The sequence below is a fragment of the Aquarana catesbeiana genome, linkage group LG05 (assembly GCF_042186555.1).
Source record: "Aquarana catesbeiana isolate 2022-GZ linkage group LG05, ASM4218655v1, whole genome shotgun sequence".
NCBI classification, from domain to species: domain Eukaryota; kingdom Metazoa; phylum Chordata; class Amphibia; order Anura; family Ranidae; genus Aquarana; species Aquarana catesbeiana.
Window position 1 is genome coordinate 304,872,252 of NC_133328.1, and position 22,584 is coordinate 304,894,835.

General features: G+C 40.8%; 1 protein-coding gene across 1 annotated transcript in view; it reads right to left on the reverse strand.

Moving 5' to 3' along the window:
• Nucleotides 1–22,584, reverse strand: part of CTNNAL1 (catenin alpha like 1) — a 448,383-nt gene that overhangs the window by 54,070 nt on the left and 371,729 nt on the right. The window contains exon 12 of the mRNA XM_073630832.1: nucleotides 11,803–11,840. Within this exon, the coding sequence (XP_073486933.1) occupies nucleotides 11,803–11,840 (38 nt within the window). The remainder of the gene's footprint in view (nucleotides 1–11,802; nucleotides 11,841–22,584) is intronic.

The window sequence follows — 22,584 nt, forward strand, 5'->3', positions numbered from 1 at the left end:
GTATTAACTGTAAAACTAAATAAATAGATAAAAAAATGCTACCCTTTATTCCTGTAATTTTATTAGATTATACAGTGGGGACGGAAAGTATTCAGACCCCCTTAAATTTTTCACTCTTTGTTATATTGCAGCCATTTGCTAAAATCATTTAAGTTCATTTTTTTCCTCATTAATGTACACACAGCACCCCATATTGACAGAAAAACACAGAATTGTTGACATTTTTGCAGATTTATTAAAAAAGAAAAACTGAAATATCACATGGTCCTAAGTATTCAGACCCTTTGCTGTGACACTCATATATTTAACTCAGGTGCTGTCCATTTCTTCTGATCATCCTTGAGATGGTTCTACACCTTCATTTGAGTCCAGCTATGTTTGATTATACTGATTGGACTTGATTAGGAAAGCCACACACCTGTCTATATAAGACCTTACAGCTCACAGTGTATGTCAGAGCAAATGAGAACCATGAGATCAAAAGAACTGCCTGAAGAGCTCAGAGACAGAATTGTGGCAAGGCACAGATCTGGCCAAGGTTACAAAAAAATGTCTGCTGCACTTAAGGTTCCTAAGAGCACAGTGGCTTCCATAATCCTTAAATGGAAGACGTTTGGGATGACCAGAACCCTTCCTAGAGCTGGCCGTCTGGCCAAACTGAGCTATCGGAGAAGAGCATAGGTGAGAGAGGTAAAGAAGAACCCAAAGATCACTGTGGCGGAGCTCCAGAGATGCAGTCGGGAGATGGGAGAAAGTTGTAGAAAGTCAACCATCACTGCAGCCCTCCACCAGTCGGGGCTTTATGGCAGAGTGGGCCGACGGAAGCCTCTTCTCAGTGCAAGACACATGAAAGCCCGCATGGAGTTTGCTAAAATAAAAAAAAAAACCACCTGAAGGACTCCAAAATTCTCTGGTCTGATGAGACCAAGATAGAACTTTTTGGCCTTAATTCTAAGCGGTATGTGTGGAGAAAACCAGGCACTGTTCATCAACTGTCCAATACAGTCCCAACAGTGAAGCATGGTGGTGGCAGCATCATGCTGTGGGGGTGTTTTTCAGCTGCAGGGACAGGATGACTGGTTGCAATTGAGGGAAAGATGAATGCGGCCAAGTACAGGGATATCCTGGACGAAAACCTTCTCCAGAGTGCTCAGGACCTCAGAGTGGGCCAAAGGTTTACCTTCCAACAAGACAATGAACCTAAACACACAGCTAAAATATTGAAGGAGTGGCTTCACAACAACCTAAGACCTAAAAATGGCTGTCCACTAACGTTTACCATCCAACCTGACAGAACTGGAGAGGATCTGCAAGGAGGAATGGTAGAGGATCCCCAAATCAAAAGGGTGCTTCTACTAAATACTGAGCAAAGGGTCTGAATACTTAGGACCACGTGATATTGCAGTTTTTATTTTTTAATAAATCTGCAAAAATGTCAACAATTCTGTGTTTTTCTGTCAATATGGGGTGCTGTGTGTACATTAATGAGGAAAAAATTAACTTAAATGATTTTAGCAAATGGCTGCAATATAACAAAGAGTGAAAAATTTAAGGGGGTCTGAATACTTTCCGTCCCCACTGTATTTGTCTATGAAAAACAAAGTATGAAAACTTTTCACTGAAACTACTGCTACATATTTCACAAGGAGGTTATCGATAAATTGAAATCTGTAAGTCTGTGGGTTGTTTCCAACCCACAGACAGTAAAGATGGCAATCAGGATAATCTGGATCTATGGTTCTAAAGGTAGGTATGCTCAGTGCAACAGTAAGCACATCATGTTTCCAAGTAAATATTACACAGTAAACCCCAATCTGATAGCCCACTAAAATATATGCAGTATTAATACCCTAGTAGCAAATGATATGCATCATAAATAGAACCTAATACAAAGGGGGGTCTGGTTTAGTGGTTAGCACTTCTCCTGGGAGTACTGGGGTTGTCGATTCAAATCCTAGCCACAACACTACATACCTGGAGTTTGCATGTTCTCCTTTGCCTGTGTAGGATTCCTCCAGGTACTCCGGTTTCCTCCCGCACTCCAAAGACATGTTAGTAGGTTAACTGTCTAAATTAGCCCTAGTGTATGTATGTATGTATGTATGTATGTATGTATGTATGAATATGATTCAGGGACCTTAGATTGTAAACTCCTTGAGGGCAAGGACTGATGTGAATGTACACTATATGTAAAGCTCTGCGTAAATTGACAGAACTATATAAGCATGTACTAGAAATTATAGATCGATCTATCTATATATAACACAAAGTATTCCCTGTGGCACAATTTCCTGAATGATTACAGTAAACCATTACTACGTGGAGTTAATCACTTGGCTGCTACTAGGTACTTTAACCGCTTCAGTCCCGGAAGATTTTACCCCCTTCCTGACCAGAGCACTTTTTGCGATTCGGCACTGCATCGCTTTAACCGATAATTGCACAGGTGTGCGACATTGCACCCAAACAAAATTGACGTTCCTTTTTTCCCTACAAAGAGCTTTCTTTAGGTGGTATTTGATCGCCTCTGCGTTTTTTATTTTTTGGGGAAAAACAAAAACAGTGACAATTTTGAAAAAAAGAGCAATATTTTTTACATTTTGCTATAATAAACATCCCCCAAAAATATATAAACTATTTTTTTTCCTCAGTTTAGGCCGATATGTATTCTACATATTTTTGGTAAAAAAAAAAAAAAAAAATTGCAATAAGCGTATATTGAATGGTTTGGGCAAAATGTCTACAAAATAGGGGATAGTTTTATGGCATTTTTATTTTTAATTTTTGTTTATTAGTAATGGCAGCGATCTGCGATTTTTATCGGGACTGCGACATTATGGCGGACAGATCGGACACTTTGACACTATTTTGGGACCATTGTCATTTATACAGCGATCAGTGCTATAAAAATGCATTGATTACTACACGTGTAAATGACACTGGCAGTGAAGGGGTTAACCACTAGGGGGCAGTGAAGGGCTAAGTGTGTCCTAGGGAGTGATTCTAACTGTTAGGGGGCTGGGCTTCAACGCACAGGACAGTGATCTGATCTCTGTCCTGTCACTAGGCAGAACAGGGAAATGCTTTGTTTACAAAAGCATCTCCCCGTTCTTCCTCTCCGTGACACGATCGCGGGCACCCGGAGGACATAGAGTCCGTGGGAACCGTGGTCACGGTGACCACGGCGCGTGACAACGCTTCTTAAAGGGGACATACCTGTACGCCGTTTTGCCTACCAGTGCCATTCTGCCAACGTAAATCAGCGTGCGCTGGTCGACAAGCGGTTAATTAGTAACCAACAAAAGTCTGATCTTTTTTTCTGCCCTATAATTTCAGACCATAAGTGTGCATTTACTGTAACAATCTGATGGAGAGAGAAATATATTAAAGTGAATCTAAAGCAAAACCTTAATTTTATTTTTTTTTGGATTGAGCTTTGAACAGTATAGGGATGGAACAGAAACCCAGTTAAAAGTGTTGCTAAGAGAGAAAAAAGAGGGGGGACAAAGGCAGTCCCTGGATAGCCAACAAAAGGGGAGAAGCTACAACATAATGAGATCAACAGCAAACAACTTTATTGAAAAAATACTATTAAAATAGAAAAAGGGGGATCCCACATATGTGGGATCCGTGCCTCCGCGATATCTATGGGACATGCAGGCAAACGACAAATATCAAACAGTGAAATATAAAACAACGTTGGATGGTTAAAGATGAAGTGCTTGGTCTGTAGCACGAAACGCGTCGACATTTTGATGCCATAGACGCAGGGGACCCCCCCTCTTGTCCCTGTGTGGATTTCATCGCTGTCAGCACAGTATCACATTGCATGGAAATTACCAGCAGAAGTGCCAACATGATTCTCTGAATCAGCGCCCTCTATTGGTTGCACAGCAGCAGAGTGAGCAGTTCACCTAACCCGGATGCTCTTGGTATTGGTGCTTCCCAGAGTTCACAGCGGATTTCCTGACACACAGCAAGAGACACACTCGGACAGGCATCCATCTCGGCTAACAGGATCCATATAGACCTGACTCGTGGAGTGGAGCGGCCGCTGGACCGGCACAACAAAAGGTTGGGTGAGAACTTGACTCAGATTAGTCCTATCCATCACTGTATGCCTCTGTGCTTTTCCATTCTGCTAAGTACCTTTGGCGGTTCAGAGATCTGCAGGATACAGTGATAAGCTTTATATTACTAGACATCTAGGACTGTCAGCATTTGGCTAACTTTACCTGAACAGCACATCCTCACCTATCCCTTCTAAGGGAACTATCATATTTACATTCATTATATGATGGTGCACCGATTCCAGAATCACTCTGGCAGGACTATCTTGTTGACACCTCTTTAATTCCAGGACAATCAGCAACACTGTACCTACATATCCTAGTTCTGCTTATTACAGCATGTCCATGTGGTTTGCCAAGCCCTGAATAGGGCATGCACACTTCCAGTGATGTATTGGGATACATAACAGAGACCCAGAGGGACAATTTCTTTTTTCATCCTTGCAGGAATTCATAATACCAACATACAAGTATCCTGTCCAGCTGGCAGGATCCACACTGATTTTTTTCACTGCTTCAATTTTTCTAGCTGTATTTTTTCATGCCTTTATATATCCCGATCGGGATCAGTTTGGGTACACGTCATTACCATCAAGTCCAGGACAGGGCACACCTACTCCCAGTAATGTTTCGGGACATTTATTAGCTGTATAGCTTTTTCAGGAGGACTCTGTCATTCCACTCATCACTTAGACTTCCAGTATAGTCAGCGATTTCCATGCGAGAACAGGGGCAGGAGTCACTGTTTGAGATTTGTCGTTTGCCTGCATGTCCCATAGATATTGCGGAGGCACGGACCCCAACTGTGTGGCTACTTTCCACATATGTGGGATCCCCCTTTTTCTATTTTAATGGTATTTTTTCAATAAAGTTGCTATTGATCTCATTACGTTGTAGCTTCTCCTTTTTTGTTGGCTATCCAGGGGCTGCCTTTGTCCCCCCCCCCCCTCTTTTTTTCTCTTGTTGCATTTTTTGCTACATGGGAGGGAGCCCGTCCATAGGATGAACCGTTTTGATCAATTGTACTATTCATTTGTCACGAGCAGATTCATATCATAGTGGTTTTTTATCATTTTTCTGCAAAAGTGTTGCTAAACCCAGAACCTGCATTCACTATAGCTGGTCTCCCACAGTACACAGAACACGGAAATGCAATTATTTTAGCAAATATAAACTAATAAATACCTTTTCTCATTAGCAGTATATAGCAGCCTTGTGATTTCTATCAGTTCCTAGTGAAGGTTGTAGGAGGAGTTTTCATACTCCTCTGATCCTCTGGACATGTCTGGACAGTGCTAATTGGCCCTGTGAGGATTACTAGCAATACACACCAAACTGAGCATGTGCAGCCCGTCCCCTGGCTCTGTAAATATTAGGTTATTTTTTGGAGACAGTGGAAGAGGAGGATCAGGGAGGCTTAAACAGCCTTTATACACAATGCAGAGGATTAACTCCTTAGGTTCCACAGTGAGTATAACAAGCATGCTTTACTGCATATATGCATACTGATTTTACTGTTGTGGGTTTAGTAACACTAAGTTTTTATTGTGTTTATTGCTGTCTGTGTCCCTGCTAGGGAAACCTAACCTCTTCAATTGTTCTAATAACCACTCTCATCTGACTGCAAGTGAGGAAAACTCCAAAAGTGCGAGGTGTCACTGGAACAGTAGTAGAGGTGAACTATTCCAATGAGGACACTTGTTAAGACACTGTCTGAAGAGAATTTCCCTTACTTTGTGGAGATGTCCCCTTATGTCCTGCTGGGTCTACTGGACAGAGTAAAAACTTTCCAACAGAACACAAACAGCAAAAAAATCTAAAAAGGGTTTTATTAAATTTCCTTCTCTAGCCAAAGCCCCCAAAAAAGTTTTAGCTTTAGAAACCTTGTGCCCACATTTTTTTTTTTTGAGATAATTAAAAATTGTTTAATGAAACAATTTTCAGTGTTTCAGGAGAAAACAAAAAAACAAAAACCATAAAGTATCATTCTATGTTCTGTTAGCTCCATAGTTAACAGTTTGAGATTGCACGTACTTCTTCTAGGTAATAGCCACAGGATTACATTATTGTAAGGCTAAACGTTCGCTGTATCTGGTGATCAGATTTCCCTTTGGCGAGAAATAATATGCTCTGTAGCTCGTGCTGTAATCAAAACTGCCAAATGCACGTGTTTCCAGATGGCTTGCTTAACACTTGAAATCAACATATCCCGTTGTTGTGATACATGCATTTTTCAACATGTCACAGGGCAGGCAAATGTGATGCTGTGAGCAAAACAAGGAAGATTCTTGCGTTCAATTTAAATTACTTTAATTCAAATTAAAATGATTAAAGGCTTGATACCGCTTGAAACCAATGCATGGTCTGAAGCACTTCTCATTACAGAAAACATTGCTCTGAGGAGTAAGCATACATGAAAGGAATAATTTTCAGACATGTCATGCAATTTGAACAGGATCTTCACAAAATTTTATATCCTGAACTGCTTTATATACTTCCTGCAAGAATAAGTGGAAAAAAGTGACAATTTCCCCCTAAAGCGACATGCTGGCTAAAATCTATTAAACTTGAAAGCACTTGGATATTAATATACCCAAAGTAACAAACAAACTGTCTATGGCTTTTCAAGTGTAAAATACAGTTGTGCTCATACCCATGCTGTACATACCCTGGCAGAATTTATGATTTCTTGGCCATTTTTCAGAGAATATGAATGATAACACAAAAGCTTTTCTTTCACTCATGGTTAGTGTTTGACTGAAGCCATTTATTATCAATCAACTGTGTTTACTCTTTTTTTTTCAAATATAAAAATTGTATTGTTCTTATTGTAGCACAAACCAAAAGGTAAGGATCAGTTATAATTATGACAGACCAAAAAGAAAAAACAATGGCATAATGGTCAAACTTTTACATATACTCAGAGATGTTCCTGGAGCTCATCCTTTCAGGCATATATCGTAATCAACAATTCTATATCTGGTGTTGCCATTTACTAAGGTGCGAGTCTCTATCTGGGTACTGTCTAGTTTTGTTAAGTCTAGCTATACTGTATAAATAGCAATCAGCACAATACAGCCTAGTCTGTCCGATCCCCGTTTCAAGTGCGCCCCCTCTTATACAGAGGGGAAAAAGACGCGTGAAAGCTCCAGAACAGAAAAACGGAGTTCCAGAGGGAATAAGGAGGTGACACAGCGCTCTGCCCGTGCCCCTGGACGACGTAATCTCTTACGAAACGCATACGATGGAGCGACGCGCTATCGTCACCTCGTGTGCTACGGTTTGTTTCCCAGAAGGAGGGGTTTGTCTGATTGTGCACCGGCCGGCACATCAGACTTCAGGCTTTTATTGATGCTACTATTTGTAAGTGTAATACTTTGCTTCTTTTAATAAATTTGATAAGGTTTTACACTATTTGGAGCATTTATATTTTATATGTACTATGTGTATCCACTCATCGGTCTGAATCGTTAATGGGGCGGTCCAAAGAGTTTGAGTGTGCTCGTTGCGCATTGGAATCAAGCTGTGTTTTATACTACATTCTTTCCTTGATCTTCTGTAATGGGGGATCACGGTCATCTGGTAAGAAGTAATTTCTTCTAATTTGGTGGTGGATTCAGCACGATTTTTCTAATAGTATTTGGAGCTGCCATCGCACATACGGATGGACTTCATCAATTAAGTTTTGAGCACTGGTGGATTTTAGATTGATGGACTTTATTGGTTTAATTCATTTTTTGAACACTGGTGGACTTCATATTCCTTTATAATCCATGTAATTAATTTTTATGGTTTGTATATATTTTTTGAACACTGGTGGACTACATATTGATTAATCATCATTTATGATTTAAAGGTTTAGCGCGATTCTATTTTTCTCTTAATATATTCTTACTGTGTTGGCGTTATACAGGAGAATTGCAGCTTCCAACAAAGTTTCGTGTTTTTATTCTAATTTAATTTTTCATAGCGCAGTTTTTCAATTTTTTCTACTTTCTAATCAAGAAGTGGAAAATGAGGGGTTTTGTTGAAAAGAAACCACGCTCAGGTAGACCAACCAAAATTTCAGCTACAACTGCCAAGAAAATTGTTCGGAGTGCAAAGAAAAACCCACAAATAACTTCAGGTGAAATGCAGGATACTATGAAAACACATGGTGTAGCCGTTTCAAGATGCACAATGAGGAGGCACTTGAAGAAAGATGGGCTGCATGATCGAGTCGCCAGAAGAATGCCATTACTATGCAAATGCCAAAAAGTATCCTGCTTACAATACGCCAAACAGCACAGAGACAAGCCTCAAACCTTCTGGCACAAAGTCATTTGGAGTGATGAGACCAAAATTGAGCTTTTTGGCCCCAACCATAAACGCTACATTTGGATAGGGGTCAACAAAGCCTATGAAGAAAGGTACGGCAGTGGATCAGTGATGTTTTGGGATGTGTGAGCTACAAAAGGCACAGGAAATTTGGTCAAAATTGTTAGCAAGATGAATGCAGTATGTTATCAAAAAATACTGGAGGAACATTTGCATTCATCAGCCAGGAAGCCGCGCATGGGACGTACTTGGACAATCCAACATAACAATGATCCAAAAACACAAGGCCAAGTCGACCTGTCATTGGCTACAGCAGGAAAAAGTGAAGGTTCTGGAGTGGCCATCTCGGTCTCAATATCATTGGGCCACTCTGGGGAGATCTCAAACGTGCAGTTCAAGCAAGACAGCCCAAGAATTTACAGGAACTGGAGGCTTTTGCCAAAAGGAAGAGACAGCTTTACCATCTGAGAAGATAAAGAGCCTCGTCCACAAATACCATAAAAGACTTGAAGCTGTCATTAATGTTAAAGGGGTCAATACACGGTATTAAGAACTGGGGTATATAAAATTTTGATCAGGGTCATTTGAGTAGTTTCTGTTGCCATTATGATTTAAAAAGAGTAAACACAGTTGATTGATAATAAATATCTTCAGCCAAACACTAACCATGAGTGAAAGAAAAGCTTGTGTTAACATTCATATTCTCTGAAAAATAGCCAAGAAATCATAAATGCTGCCAGGGTATGTAAACTTATGAGCACAACTGTATACATTTTTTTTGCATCTATAAAGCAATGCAAGAGTTGGGCAACATTTTTTCAAAGGAATATGACGACGACCTAAACATTTTTCATCATATTGTTCATAGATGCTGATAGTTGCCAAACTTGTTTTTGTTAGTTTTTTTTTTTTTTTCCCCACATGTACTGCGGAAGAGAAAAAGCACTGGCTAGACATTTGCAGATTTTTTTCACCCTGCAACACCAAAAAAAGGAATAAGGGGAATAGGTGTTACTGTTAATTTAATCAATTAATGGCACCCCTGTGTGTCTGCCAACAGCAGTGTGTTTTTGATGTGGGTGTGGTAAAGCGACGATTACACTCAGTTCCACACCCCCATATAGCGTGAACCAAGTGTAAAGTAGTATTAAACCCCCCTTTTGTAATGTATTGGGTGATGTCTAGCACTGCAGCATTACCTAAAAAGTTAACAATTTCATCAAAAGTTAAACAGACCCTCCCTGCTCACTAGCTTCAGTTCCTCAGCTTTCCCTATAAACATATGGGCAGTGGAGCGTGCTCCCTGTGCCCTTCACAGACATAGTACAAAAGGGACAGTGCAGGCCACTGTCAATTAGAAGCTAGAGGGAAGAGCAGGGGTGGGGATTGCCACAGGGGCTATAACAAAGACTTGTCCACAAAGCCAGCTGGGAGAACGCATACAAAAAGGTGGCTTAATGGTCCCCTGTAATGTGACGAAGCCACCCGAAGACAGCAGTCTGAGAGCGGGGAGTTTTCTACAGAGGATTTTAAAGCAACCACAAGTTTAGAGAACCTGCAAATGTAAAAATTGATCGTGCGCACTGGGGTATTATGAGTGTGGGAGCTGAACTGGTTGAAAATATGCCACAGTACCTCTAAAAATCGTGGTCCTTAATTATGAACCAGTAGTGTCCAACCTAAAAAGGTCCAAGAGCTATATATTTGTATATAAATGTCGAGTAGGGGGCCAGTGACAGCATCATTCATCAAGTGTCCGGTAAGCTTACAAGGAGAATTACAATAAAAACTTCCCATTGCCCAACAAATAAAATTCAAAACAAACCACATACAAAGCCATTTACAACTCTGCCCAGAGCTACATCACCAACCCGGTCTCCAAACATCACCCAAACCATCCTCTCTACGCCTCCCAAGACCTCCTGCTCTCCAGCTCCCTTGTCTCGTCCTCCCATGCTCATCTCCAGGACTTCTCCAGAGCCTCTCCCACCCTCTGGAACCCCCTACACCAATCTGTCTGGCTATCTCCTACTCTGTCCACTTTTAGGTGATCCCCGAAAGCTCATCTCTTCAGGGAAGCCCATCCTGGCTTTAGCTAATAACCAAATCTTCTATTTCTCCCATCAGTTCATCCCTTATTAGTTATTACCTTTTGTTCCACAAGGCCCTCCCTGTTAGATTGTAAGCTCCCAGGAACAGAGCCCTCATAACCCTCTTGGATTGAATTTTATTGCTGCTGTACTGTCTCCCTTTATATTGTAAAGTGCTGCGCAAACTGTTGGCACTATAAAAATCCTGTATAATAGTGATAACTACAAAAACTTATATTACTGACACTTTAACAACTTCACAACTCGGTGAGGCGACCTGCAAGTCGTGCCGCTTCTAATGTGAACCGGCGCTAAAGAGCTAAACAGTGCAGTGCGTACACAAAACCACTGAACCCAGTCATTACACAGCAGTAAGCACTGGCTAAAAGGCACAAAGCTGATTTGAGCAACTGTGCAATGTGTAGCACTGTAGTTTAAAAGGAGGAGGCGACAGAGGAGAGAAGAGCCAGCATTCACCAATAAGGGGATTGTGGGTTTTAAAAAGCCACTAAACACCGATTGTGGGATTTTTTTTTTTTTGGGGGGGGGGGTAAAAAGGCCACTGGCCACCATTGTTGTGGGACTGTATTGTTAGGTTAAGGTGCTGCTGACCACCAATGATGTAAGAATTAAAATGCCACTGATCACCATGTGGGGGATTGTTTTTGTGGGCCGTTAAAAGGGTTTTTCAATGGCATACACATTGTTGGTTAGGTCTAGCTACTGCATGCAATTTCATCCTACATGGAACTTGCACTAATGACAGTAGACTTGCACCTGGCGACTTTGTAAGGTTACGCACACCTTAATTTTTTTAACCATCTCAATACTAACAAGTTTCTTAATTTAAAAAAAAAAAAAAGGTGTGGTAAGAAAAAAAAATAAATAAAATTAGATCACCTTGGGGTGTCCACTTCCAAAAAAGAGGGTGATTTTTTTAGGAGGCGTTTGTACAGTCCTGGCATTTTTTGTGTGTTTATAGAAGGAGGAGAATGTTTTTTTCAAAAATTTAAAAAGTTTAAAAAAAGTATATAGTAAAAAATAAAAACTGTTCTTTTTAAATACCAACAGAAGAAAGTTCTCAAAATAGATATGCAGTAGAAAATTATATAGGATTAATTTGGGTACAATGTTACATGACAGTATTTGTCAGCACTAAAAACTAAAAAACAGCCTAGACAGTAACATGCTGAGCCTGAAGTGGTTCAAGATATTAAGCTTTCAATTTTTTTTTTTTTTTTTACAAAACCACTTTAGAAAAATGTGAACCAAACAAGATTTACAACATTTAACTGTAGCCTGTGTTGCACAGAATGTGAACTTACCCCAGGTCTTGGAAGAGAAAGGTAAGCACGTTTCTCACCTGTTGAAATAATAACCAGATCACCAATTAAGCCAGTTTTTATTTAGGAAAGATTTTTAAATATAATTATGTAACATTCTGTCATTAGAAGAAAAGTGCAGGAAAAAAAAAAAAAAATTCATCTGGATGGATGCAGCATCCATCCAATGCTGCTGCCCCCCCGCTGGCTCTACACGGAACTGAGCTATCAAAGGCGACTGATCGCTCAAGTTCTCGTGTCCATTCTGAGCACAAAGCAGCGACTGTCAGTCACTACTCTGTGCTCTGCCCCTCCAGCGCTCAATGGACAGCCACACTGTGGAGGGGGTGGGACCGGCTGGCTCAAACTCTAGGCGGATTGCTGAGAGGCTGAGCCAACTGTTGTCAGGCATCTAAACGGATCCTGAAATTGTCAGGATCCCTGCAGAGCCTGGATCGGCTGTGTGACGTCAGATGACCCACTGTTGGCTGAATCTGGGTCACAGGAGTGCAGTACTAAGCTTTGGCCATACTTTTCCTTTAAATAACACATTTAAAAAAACGTATACGCAGCATTTTTAGGTGGACCAGTCACCTTACTTAGAAAAATCGCAATAATTTTATTTCAACCTAATGGCTTTGCAATGTTGAGCAGAAACAAAAACCTTTACGTATTGCTTTCGTTAAGTTTAACCTATTGAGGAAACCTGCAGTAAATTCCAAGTATTGACGGGTGCCACTACATTAAACCCCAACATTGCAAAAAAATATAGTGTGGTAGTAAGGACTATGCACATTAGTTGCCAAGTGTGCCCCTTTATAAAGAATGTCAGTACTCCGTGTGCCATCTTACATGGTGATTACTTAGTGTGCCCCCTTCATTAAAAGTCAGTACTCTGTACACCCTTATAATGGTGGTTAGTGCTCAGTGTGTCACAATCAGTGACACACTGATTGTGACACAATCTCATGTGATACCTTAAGTCCGTGTACTCTCCTCATGTTGGTGGTCAGTGTGCTCCCCCCTTACATTGCATTCATGTCAATGTGCCCACTGATTGTCACCCTGGCTGCCCCCTCCCAGGAGCATACCTATACGTTTGGCAACAGTGGAGACTGAGGGCAGGGGGAAAGCAGAAACAATGGTGCGTTTGTTTATATACAGCATGCCTTTACCTGCCAGTGATTACACATTGGGGCATGAGTGCCGCCAGCACCAGGAAGCCAGGTCTATCCACACTCAATATAACAGGCAGGGCCCAGGGGGACAAGGGAGAGGTGCAGTGCAAGGTGCTTTGATGGACAGTTCTGGTAACATAAGATATACTCCAAAAAAAAAAATACCAGTCAGCTAAATTAAAATATAAGGACCATGAGACCAGGGCAGAAAAGTTATATCTGTCCAGAAGAGACAATTACCTGTTCACACTTTGAGATTTACAGTAGGCAATTAAAATATAAACAAGTCAATAAAAGAGCACAAAGCCCAATCATAGACAGAAAACTGGATTTTTGGAATAGGCATGATTAGAAAGTTGGGCAATGTTAGTCAGGAATGTCAAAATGTTCTGTGCTATTGGGCCCTGCGTGGCCACAGACTGGGCTAGTGTCACCTTGACACAACCCGGATGTTGTATGTTAACCAGCCCTGGAAGATTTTACCCCCTTCCTGACCAGAGCACTTTTTGCGTTTCGACACTGCGTCGCTTTAACTGACAATTGCGCGGTCGTGCGACGTTGCACCCAAACAAAACTGACATCCTTTTTTCCCACAAATAGAGATTTCTTTTGGTGGTATTTGATCACCTCTGCGGGTTTTATTTTTTGCGCTAAACAAAAAAAGAGCAACAATTTTGAAAAAAAACGCAATATTTTTTCCTTTTTGCTATAACAAATATCCCCCAAAAATATATATATATATAAAAAAATTTTCCTCAGTTTAGGCCGATATGTATTTTTCCACATATTTTTGATAAAAAAATAAAAAATAAAAAAAATCGCAATAAGCGTATATTGCATGATTTGTGCTGAGGCTGTCAAGTGCTGGAAACCCCCCCCCCCCTTCAATTACCTGGAATTTAATTTGCCCAACCTGGCAGAAATGACTCATGCAGATAGCAGAGGAACAAGGCAGCAGACAGAAAAAATGCTCAGGTGCTTTGTATTGAGACAAGTACACACTATAGAGGATGTTTTGTCCATTTTTCATGACAAATTTACAACCACTGTAAAGGGTGTGTTATTTTTTATAAGATCTCAGATTTGCAAAACGATTAAGAATTTTGCCTCTCTTACTCCTCGGATCCTCAGTCAAGATCACTAAACAACCAAAAGTGTGATGTCAGAATACACAAATAACTTGATTCTGTGCAGTGCTTAGCAGCAGGAGATTCCACTGCAGACAGCCTAAGGATCCTGTATGGGGCACATTTCACATTCACAAGGAAAGTCGTTTTACGGATGATTTCAGCTTCGTTCAGGCTTTGGAGAAAGGCTTAGGACAGCTGGAGTATTGAGTGAAGGGTTAAGGTTAGACTGTGTTAGGTTTTAGGCTCGATTCACACCTATGCATGTTGCTTTTGAGCGTTTTTGGAGGTTTTTTTTTCATGCTTGCCGCGTTTTTGAGTCGCGTTTTTGCCGCGTTTTAGCGGCGTTTTTGCCGCGTTTTTGCCGCGATTTGCGTTTTGCGTTTTTTTTTTTTTTTTTTTTTTCATTTTTTTTTACAGTCTTACAAAAAAAAAAAAAAAAAAAAAAAAAAAAAAACGGCAAAAACGCACCAAAAATGCACCAAAAACGCATCAAAAACGCTGCAAAAACGCAGCACTTGCGTTTTTGATGCTTGTCCATTGAAAACCATTACATGCAAAACGCTGCTTTTTGCATGCAAAAAAGTCCCCGACCCTTTCCAAAAACGCTGAGATACAAAAAAGCATTGATGTGAACATGTTCCATAGGAGCCCATGTTAAAAAATTCCCGTGCATTTCTGCAAAATGCAAAATGCATCAAAAAACGCGCTAGTGTGAATGGGGCCTTAGGGCTAGGTTATAAGTAAAAGTGACTTATGCCAAAACTCAAATGAGATCTATAGTCATAGTATGCACTTTACATTTTATAATGCCAGCATGGCAACAGCACTATAAATGATACATTTTTGACAAGCCAATAAAAGCTTACTTGAATAATAATCTTTCATGTTTTGAGTGCTGCATAGGACTGCTGGTCATTCCTTTTCACAACTGCCTGGATTCCCTACCTGCTTTGCAGCTTCTTTTCTGTTAATTCCCTTGGTTTACTTTTGATTTCTAAGGGCTATATATTCCATGGTACATTGCTGCCTAAAACCAAGATTTCCTGCACCTGAAACTCCTCCACTCATTAACCTCTGATTCAGAAGACAGAATTTAGGTAAAGGTTTAGAGATTTTTCAAAAAAAGTACATTTTCAAACCTCAAGATCTGTCAGATTTATAGGAGTAGGATAGAAATAGTTAAAATACACAGTAGAAATGAATATATGATTTTCCATTTTGACCATAGATGCACTTTAAAATGTGGTGCATCAGTTTCCTTTCTTATGAGGTTCTTTATTTTCACCCAATGATCTGGCTAGTAACCCTTCCTGTCCTAGGGTGGCTCCACTCTATTAAAGCGGAATTAAACCCATTGATTAACAATTTCAAAAAACACTTAAATTTCCCAGAATTCTAGGAATGCTGTCACATTTGCTTGTGCTCTCAACCACACTGTCAAACCATCAAATGGCTGGTGTCATAACTGATCACATGTGCAGCACCATGGCAGTTACAGATCAAACATTGGTTAAAATGGTTTTCTTGGCTGAAAAGATGGTTTAGTTCTGCATTAAGGAGCAATGAAGCCATACTATCTGCTGCTTTGTCATTAGCAGAGGGTAAAATTATATCTGATTGGAGGATTTAATGCAGATCCTCTACTGGATAGGCAGGGATGTGTAATGGGCTTTCCACCCTCTTTCAATTTGTAGTTAACTATAGTTTTATTGATATCGGGAGACACATTCTCATGTCATTCAGAGACTCATTGGGGTATTTATATGGTACTTTGTACTGTAAATAGTGTCCCATTGGTGAGAGAAGTTCAATATTTGCCAAATGTGATCTCTGATCACTCTCCTCTGGAGAGGTTTGAATCTGGGGATCAGACCTGGCATTAATCACTGAAAATCGGATGTTCATTGGCTACAGAAAGATTATAATAAATTTGGGTTCCCTGCTCAGAAGGCTATGTTAGAGCAAAATAGTAAGGTAGAAGAAATTTAAGCGATCACTTAGTTTGCTCCCATAAATCCTAGAGTTTAGCTTTTCAATGGAATAGTATAAGACATATAAGGAAACATTGGCACTGATTCTTAAGAGTGTTTAATACAGCAAGGAAGGCAGGTAGATTACCCTCTGACTATGAAAGAAGCACTTCTTGTTTTATTTCCTAAAAGCTGGCCATACATGGATCGAAAATTGGCCAGTTCTGCAGGTACTTTTTCAGATACTTGACAGGTTTGGCCCTATTTTAGTGTCATGGGTCAAACTACAATGCACAGATCCTAAGTTTAAAAATTAATGGCGTTATCTCCAATCCCTTTCTGATCTTTAAGGGCACTTGACAGGGTTGTCCCTTATCGCCTCTTCTGTTCTCACTGACCATTGAGCCACTGGCTGCAAAACCTCAAGAGGATGTGAATGTGAAGTTTGGTACTTTGAAGGAATGCGCATCACTATATACAGATGATATACTTAACCACTTTGCCTATTGGGCACTTTTACCCCCTTCCTGACTAGGCCAATTTTCAGCTTTCGGTGCTATCGCACTTTGAATGACAATTCTGTGGTTAATGCAACACTGAACCCATATGCAATTTTTTTTTTTTTTGACAAATAGAGCTTTCTTTTGGTAGGATTTATTCAGCTCTGGGCACTGATGAGGGGGTACTGATAGACAATGACTGGCACTGATGGGGCTGCACGGATAATCAGGGCCCTGATCAGTGTAAACGTGTACTATCACAGGATAGCCAGCTATCGGCTTTCCTTTCCTCACACAATGGCAGTGCTGAGGAAAGGAAATATCGATAACTGGCATTTGTTTACATGGGATCAACTGTAATTGGACACAACTGATCACATGGTAAAGGGCCACTGTGGTTGGCCATTTACCTCGATCTGTAATCAGCTCTGTTTGAAGGACAATAGACACCTTCCCAGAACTGGACGACCGTGCTGTAGCCGTCTTTCGGCTTTAGCACAGTAGGCAAGTGGTTAAATGATTCCTGCTCTCTCTTTAGCTGCCATTAGGCGCATTGAGGAGTTTGGAGACCTGGTCCAAATGCTAACAACTTAGATCAAGTTGTTAGAAATTTTAAGGTGAGGGTTAGGAAATGGAAGGACTTGCCTCTGATTCTTATGGGTAGAGTTATGTTTAAAATGAAATTCCTGCCAGAGTTCCTATACTTACTTTACAAAGCCCCTGTATGTATTCCCAAATAGTTCTTTTGAACTGTGAACTCCTCAGACAGCAGTTGATTGAAACTTTACAGCCGATTGATGGAGGTCGTTTGGCACTTCCAAATTTCCAGCTATAATATTTAGCATCCCAATTGATTTATTTGCATTGGATGTTCCCCCAACTTAATTGTAGCAGAGCATCTGACTTCAACGTAGAAGCTGCCCATATGGCCTTCAGGTTTGAGCAAAGGGGATACTCTAAATCTATGATTAATAGGGGACTTTCCATAGCATTGAAAGTGCCTCATGACAAACTTCTTGCAGATAAATCAGCTAATAAAAACAAAAAACAATGCAGAGGCGGTAACAAATAATTTCATTTCCACTTTTTCCACCCCCTACAGCATGGAGTTTGATAAAGTGCTCAGAATCATGGGCAAATATCTCCCGGTTCTGTCCCACGACCCCATATATTCACAAATTCTGGCGAGAGGGGTACGTACTGTATCCAGAAAGGCACCATCCCTTGGTAACCTCCCTGTCACCTAGCTCTTCTCCAGTAAAAGTAGTACAGCAAATTGGCTGTCTTTTCGAGGAACCTTCAGATGTGGAGGACAAAGCTGTGCCTACTGTCCATTTATTAAACGTGGTGACACAATTACCTCTACATCGACAGGCAAATGTCGCAAAATTCCTTTGTCAATTGCAATACTCTTTACATTATATACTATTTACCTGTACTGCATGTTCCATACAATATGTTGGAAGGACAATTCGCAGACTTAAAGATCGTTTATACGATCATATCTACGACATAGAAAAAAATCATGGTACCAATGTTGCAAGACATTGGAATGAAATTCACAACAAGGACACTTCCAGCCTAGATATTCAAGGTATTGACAAGATCCTGGCGATAAATTTAATATATGCAAACGTGAGGTTCGGTGGATCTTTATTTTGAACACCAGGCATCCGTTTGCGCTCAATTTTGAGTGGGATGTGTCCCACTTTTACCAATAAGTTAAATTGGGTGAAATGGGTGAGATACTGTTGTACGAGGAGGATTTGGATTTTGTGGGAATTTCAGAGACCTGGTTCAACAGCTCTCATGATTGGCTGGCAAACATTCAAGGGTATACCCTATACCGCAAGGATAGAGAGGGTAAAAAAGGGGGAGGGGTATGCCTATATATCAAGAATAATGTACAAGTGAATGTGAGAGATGACATCACTGAGGGAGCTAGAGAGGAGGTGGAATCCTTATGGGTAGAGCTCCAAAGGGATAAAGCTAAGGGGAAAATAATACTGGGAGTATGCTATAGGCCCCCAAACCTGAGGGAGGAAGTGGAGACGGATCTCCTATCACAAATTGGATTAGCAGCAAGAATGGGAAGTGTTATCATAATGGGGGATTTTAATTATCCAGACATAGACTGGGCGGAGGGAACCGCACATTCATTTAAGGCTCGCCAGTTCCTTAATGTCTTGCAGGACAATTTTATGGGTCAGATGGTAGACGCACCAACTAGAAATAAAACATTACTGGATCTACTGATTACCAACAATACAGACCTGATCACGGATGTGGAAATGCGGGGCAATTTAGGTAACAGTGATCACAGGTCAATTAGTTTCAGTATAAATCACACAAATAGGAAACATAAAGGGAATACAAAGACACTGAATTTCAAAAGAGCCAACTTCCCTAAACTACAAACCTTGCTAAAAGGCATAAACTGGGATAAAATATTAGAAACAAAGAATACGGAGGAGAGATGGGTTTGCTTTAAGAGCATATTAAATAAGGGCATTAGCCAATGTATCCCATTGGGTAATAAATTTAAAAGAGCGAACAAAAGTCCTGGATGGCTTAACTCCAATGTAAAAATGCATATAAAAGCAAAGGAGAAGGCCTTCAAAAAATACAAGGTTGAGGGATCATCCTCAGCATTCAGACTTTATAAAGAATGCAATAAGAAATGTAAGCGTGCAATTAGGACAGCTAAGATAGAACATGAAAGACACATAGCGGAGGAGAGCAAAAAAAATCCCAAGAAATTCTTTAAGTATGTAAACAGTAAAAAAGGGAGGACAGACCATATTGGCCCCATAAAGAATGAGGAAGGACATCTGGTTACAAAGGATGGGGAGATGGCGAAGGTATTGAATTTATTCTTCTCCTCAGTCTTCACGAGTGAATCGGGGGGCTTCAGTAACCAAAACTGCAGTGTTTATCCTCATGACACAACACAGGAAGCACCTACATGGTTAACAGAGGACGGAATTAAAATTAGACTTGAGAAACTTAACATTAATAAATCACCGGGACCAGATGGCTTGCATCCGAGGGTACTTAGGGAACTCAGTCAAGTGATTGCCAGACCGTTGTTCCTAATTTTTACAGATAGTCTACTGACTGGAATGGTACCAGCTGATTGGAGAAAAGCCAATGTAGCACCTATATTTAAAAAGGGCCCAAAATACATCCCTGGGAATTACAGACCAGTTAGCCTAACATCGATAGTATGTAAACTCTTGGAGGGGATGATAAGGGACTATATACAGGATTTTAGTAATACGTACGATATCATTAGCAGTAATCAGCATGGATTCATGAAGAATCGTTCTTGCCAAACCAATCTATTAACCTTCTATGAGGAGGTGAGTTGCCATCTAGATAAAGGAAGGCCTGTAGACGTGGTGTATCTGGATTTTGCAAAAGCATTTGACACAGTTCCCCATAAACGTTTACTGTACAAAATAAGGTCTGTTGGCATGGACCATAGGGTGAGTACATGGATTGAAAACTGGCTACAAGGGCGAGTTCAGAGGGTGGTGATAAATGGGGAGTACTCAGAATGGTCAGGGGTGGGTAGTGGGGTGCCCCAGGGTTCTGTGCTGGGACCAATCCTATTTAATTTGTTCATAAACGATCTGGAGGATGGGATAAACAGTTCAATCTCTGTATTTGCAGATGATACTAAGCTAAGCAGGGCAATAACTTCTCCGCAGGACGTGGAAACCTTGCAAAAAGACCTGAACAAATTAATGGGGTGGGCGACTACATGGCAAATGAGGTTCAATGTAGAAAAATGTAAAATAATGCATTTGGGTGGCAAAAATATGAATGCATTCTATACGCTGGGGGGAGAACCTCTGGGGGAATCTAGGATGGAAAAGGACCTGGGGGTCCTAGTGGATGATAGGCTCAGCAATGGCAGGCAATGCCAAGCTGCTGCTAACAAAGCAAACAGAATATTGGCATGCATTAAAAGGGGGATCAACTCCAGAGATAAAACGATAATTCTCCCGCTCTACAAGACTCTGGTCCGGCCGCACCTAGAGTATGCGGTCCAGTTCTGGGCACCAGTCCTCAGGAAGGATGTACTGGAAATGGAGCGAGTTCAAAGAAGGGCAACAAAGCTAATAAAGGGTCTGGAGGATCTTAGTTATGAGGAAAGGTTGCGAGCACTGAACTTATTCTCTCTGGAGAAGAGACGCTTGAGAGGGGATATGATTTCAATTTACAAATACCGGACTGGTGACCCCTCAATAGGGATAAAACTTTTTCGCAGAAGAGAGTTTACCAAGACTCGTGGCCACTCATTAAAATTAGAAGAAAAGAGGTTTAATCTTAAACTACGTAGAGGGTTCTTTACTGTAAGAGCGGCAAGGATGTGGAATTCCCTTCCACAGGCGGTGGTCTCAGCGGGGAGCATTGATAGCTTCAAGAAACTATTAGATAAGCACCTGAATGACCACAACATACAGGGATATACAATGCAATACTGACACATAATCACACACATAGGTTGGACTTGATGGACTTGTGTCTTTTTTCAACCTCACCTACTATGTAACTATGTAACTATGTAACTATGTGCAGCGCTTATGTGATCATATAAACCATAACAAATAATATGGGTACAAAAAAACGTGAATAATAAATTATGTGCTCAAAAATACTCCAAGCAGTCCTCTATTATGACATGTGATGTCTATAGACAGAGGAGCTTGGACGGGTGATGTCCAAAAAAGAAAAAAAGTCAGTGACAAGCTTCAATCATGTGTGATGATAATCCTCAACCACATGTGGATATAATATAGTGACAGTCTTTAACTTCAAATATGTATGATGTAATAACAGTTAATAGTAGGTCCACCACCAAATACACCAGAAGCTGCTTACCAGAGGGATTGAACTCAAATAGGTGTACACCTAGTGAGTCAATCAAGCTTTGTGGTATAATATACCAAGGGGATCAGATGCTCTATCCAGATATGACCTCCAGATGGACCTCCAAACAGGTGTAAAGTATGGATGCACTCAGTAGATATAGGCAGTCAGCCCCATCATTAAAAGAAAAAGGAAGCCATATAGTGTAACTCCGTGTGGAAATTTTAATGCATAAAAAGCAAAGGAAATACACTCACGTGTTTAGCAGTAAAATCAAGTGCTTGTATAAAAGAAGACAGTGGTCTCAGCATATCCTCCCGACGCGTTTCGACTTAGAAGTCATCATCTGATGATGACTTCTAAGTCGAAACACATGTTTCCTATTGTCCTATTGCATTGTTGAATATGGAACTGAAGATCCTCACTAAAGTGCTGGCAACTTGCCTGGCCAAGGTCATGCCTTCTTTGGTGGACATTGATCAGACTGGATTTATGCCCAGGAAGTCCACTGACACCAATCTAATTAGATTGTTTACGCATTTACAATTAGATACTCTCGAGTCTCCTGCAAAAGTCAGTGTCTATAGATATCGAAAATGCTTTCGATTCTGTCGACTAGCGATATATGCATAGAGTGCTGGAGGGTATGGGATTTGGTCCCAATTTCTGACGATGGATTACTATGCTGTACAGTAACCCATGGACAGCGATTCCACTTGGGATCTCAATTTCAAGTTTCTTCAATATTGGCAGGGGCACTAGGCAGGGATGCCCGCTCTCCCCATTCCTCTTAATGATGGAACCTACAGTGAGGGCGCTTCGTCAGTATAGGGAGGTGGGAGCAGTTCAGGTGGGATCAATCCAGGAAAGTCTTGCATTATACACTGATGACTTCTTTTCCTCAGAGACCCTAGGGCGTCTCTTCAAGCGGCTTTAAAAATACTCAACGATTTTGCCTCCTTTTGGGGTCTTAGGTTGAACTGGGGAAGTCATCGATCTTACCACCGAGTGTGGAAGCCAGGGGGGTGGCAGATATGAATCTTCCATTGCAATGGGTTTCCTCTATCCCCTACCTGGGTGTTAAAATTACAGCCAATATCCAGGACTATAGGTCTCTGAACCTACTCCT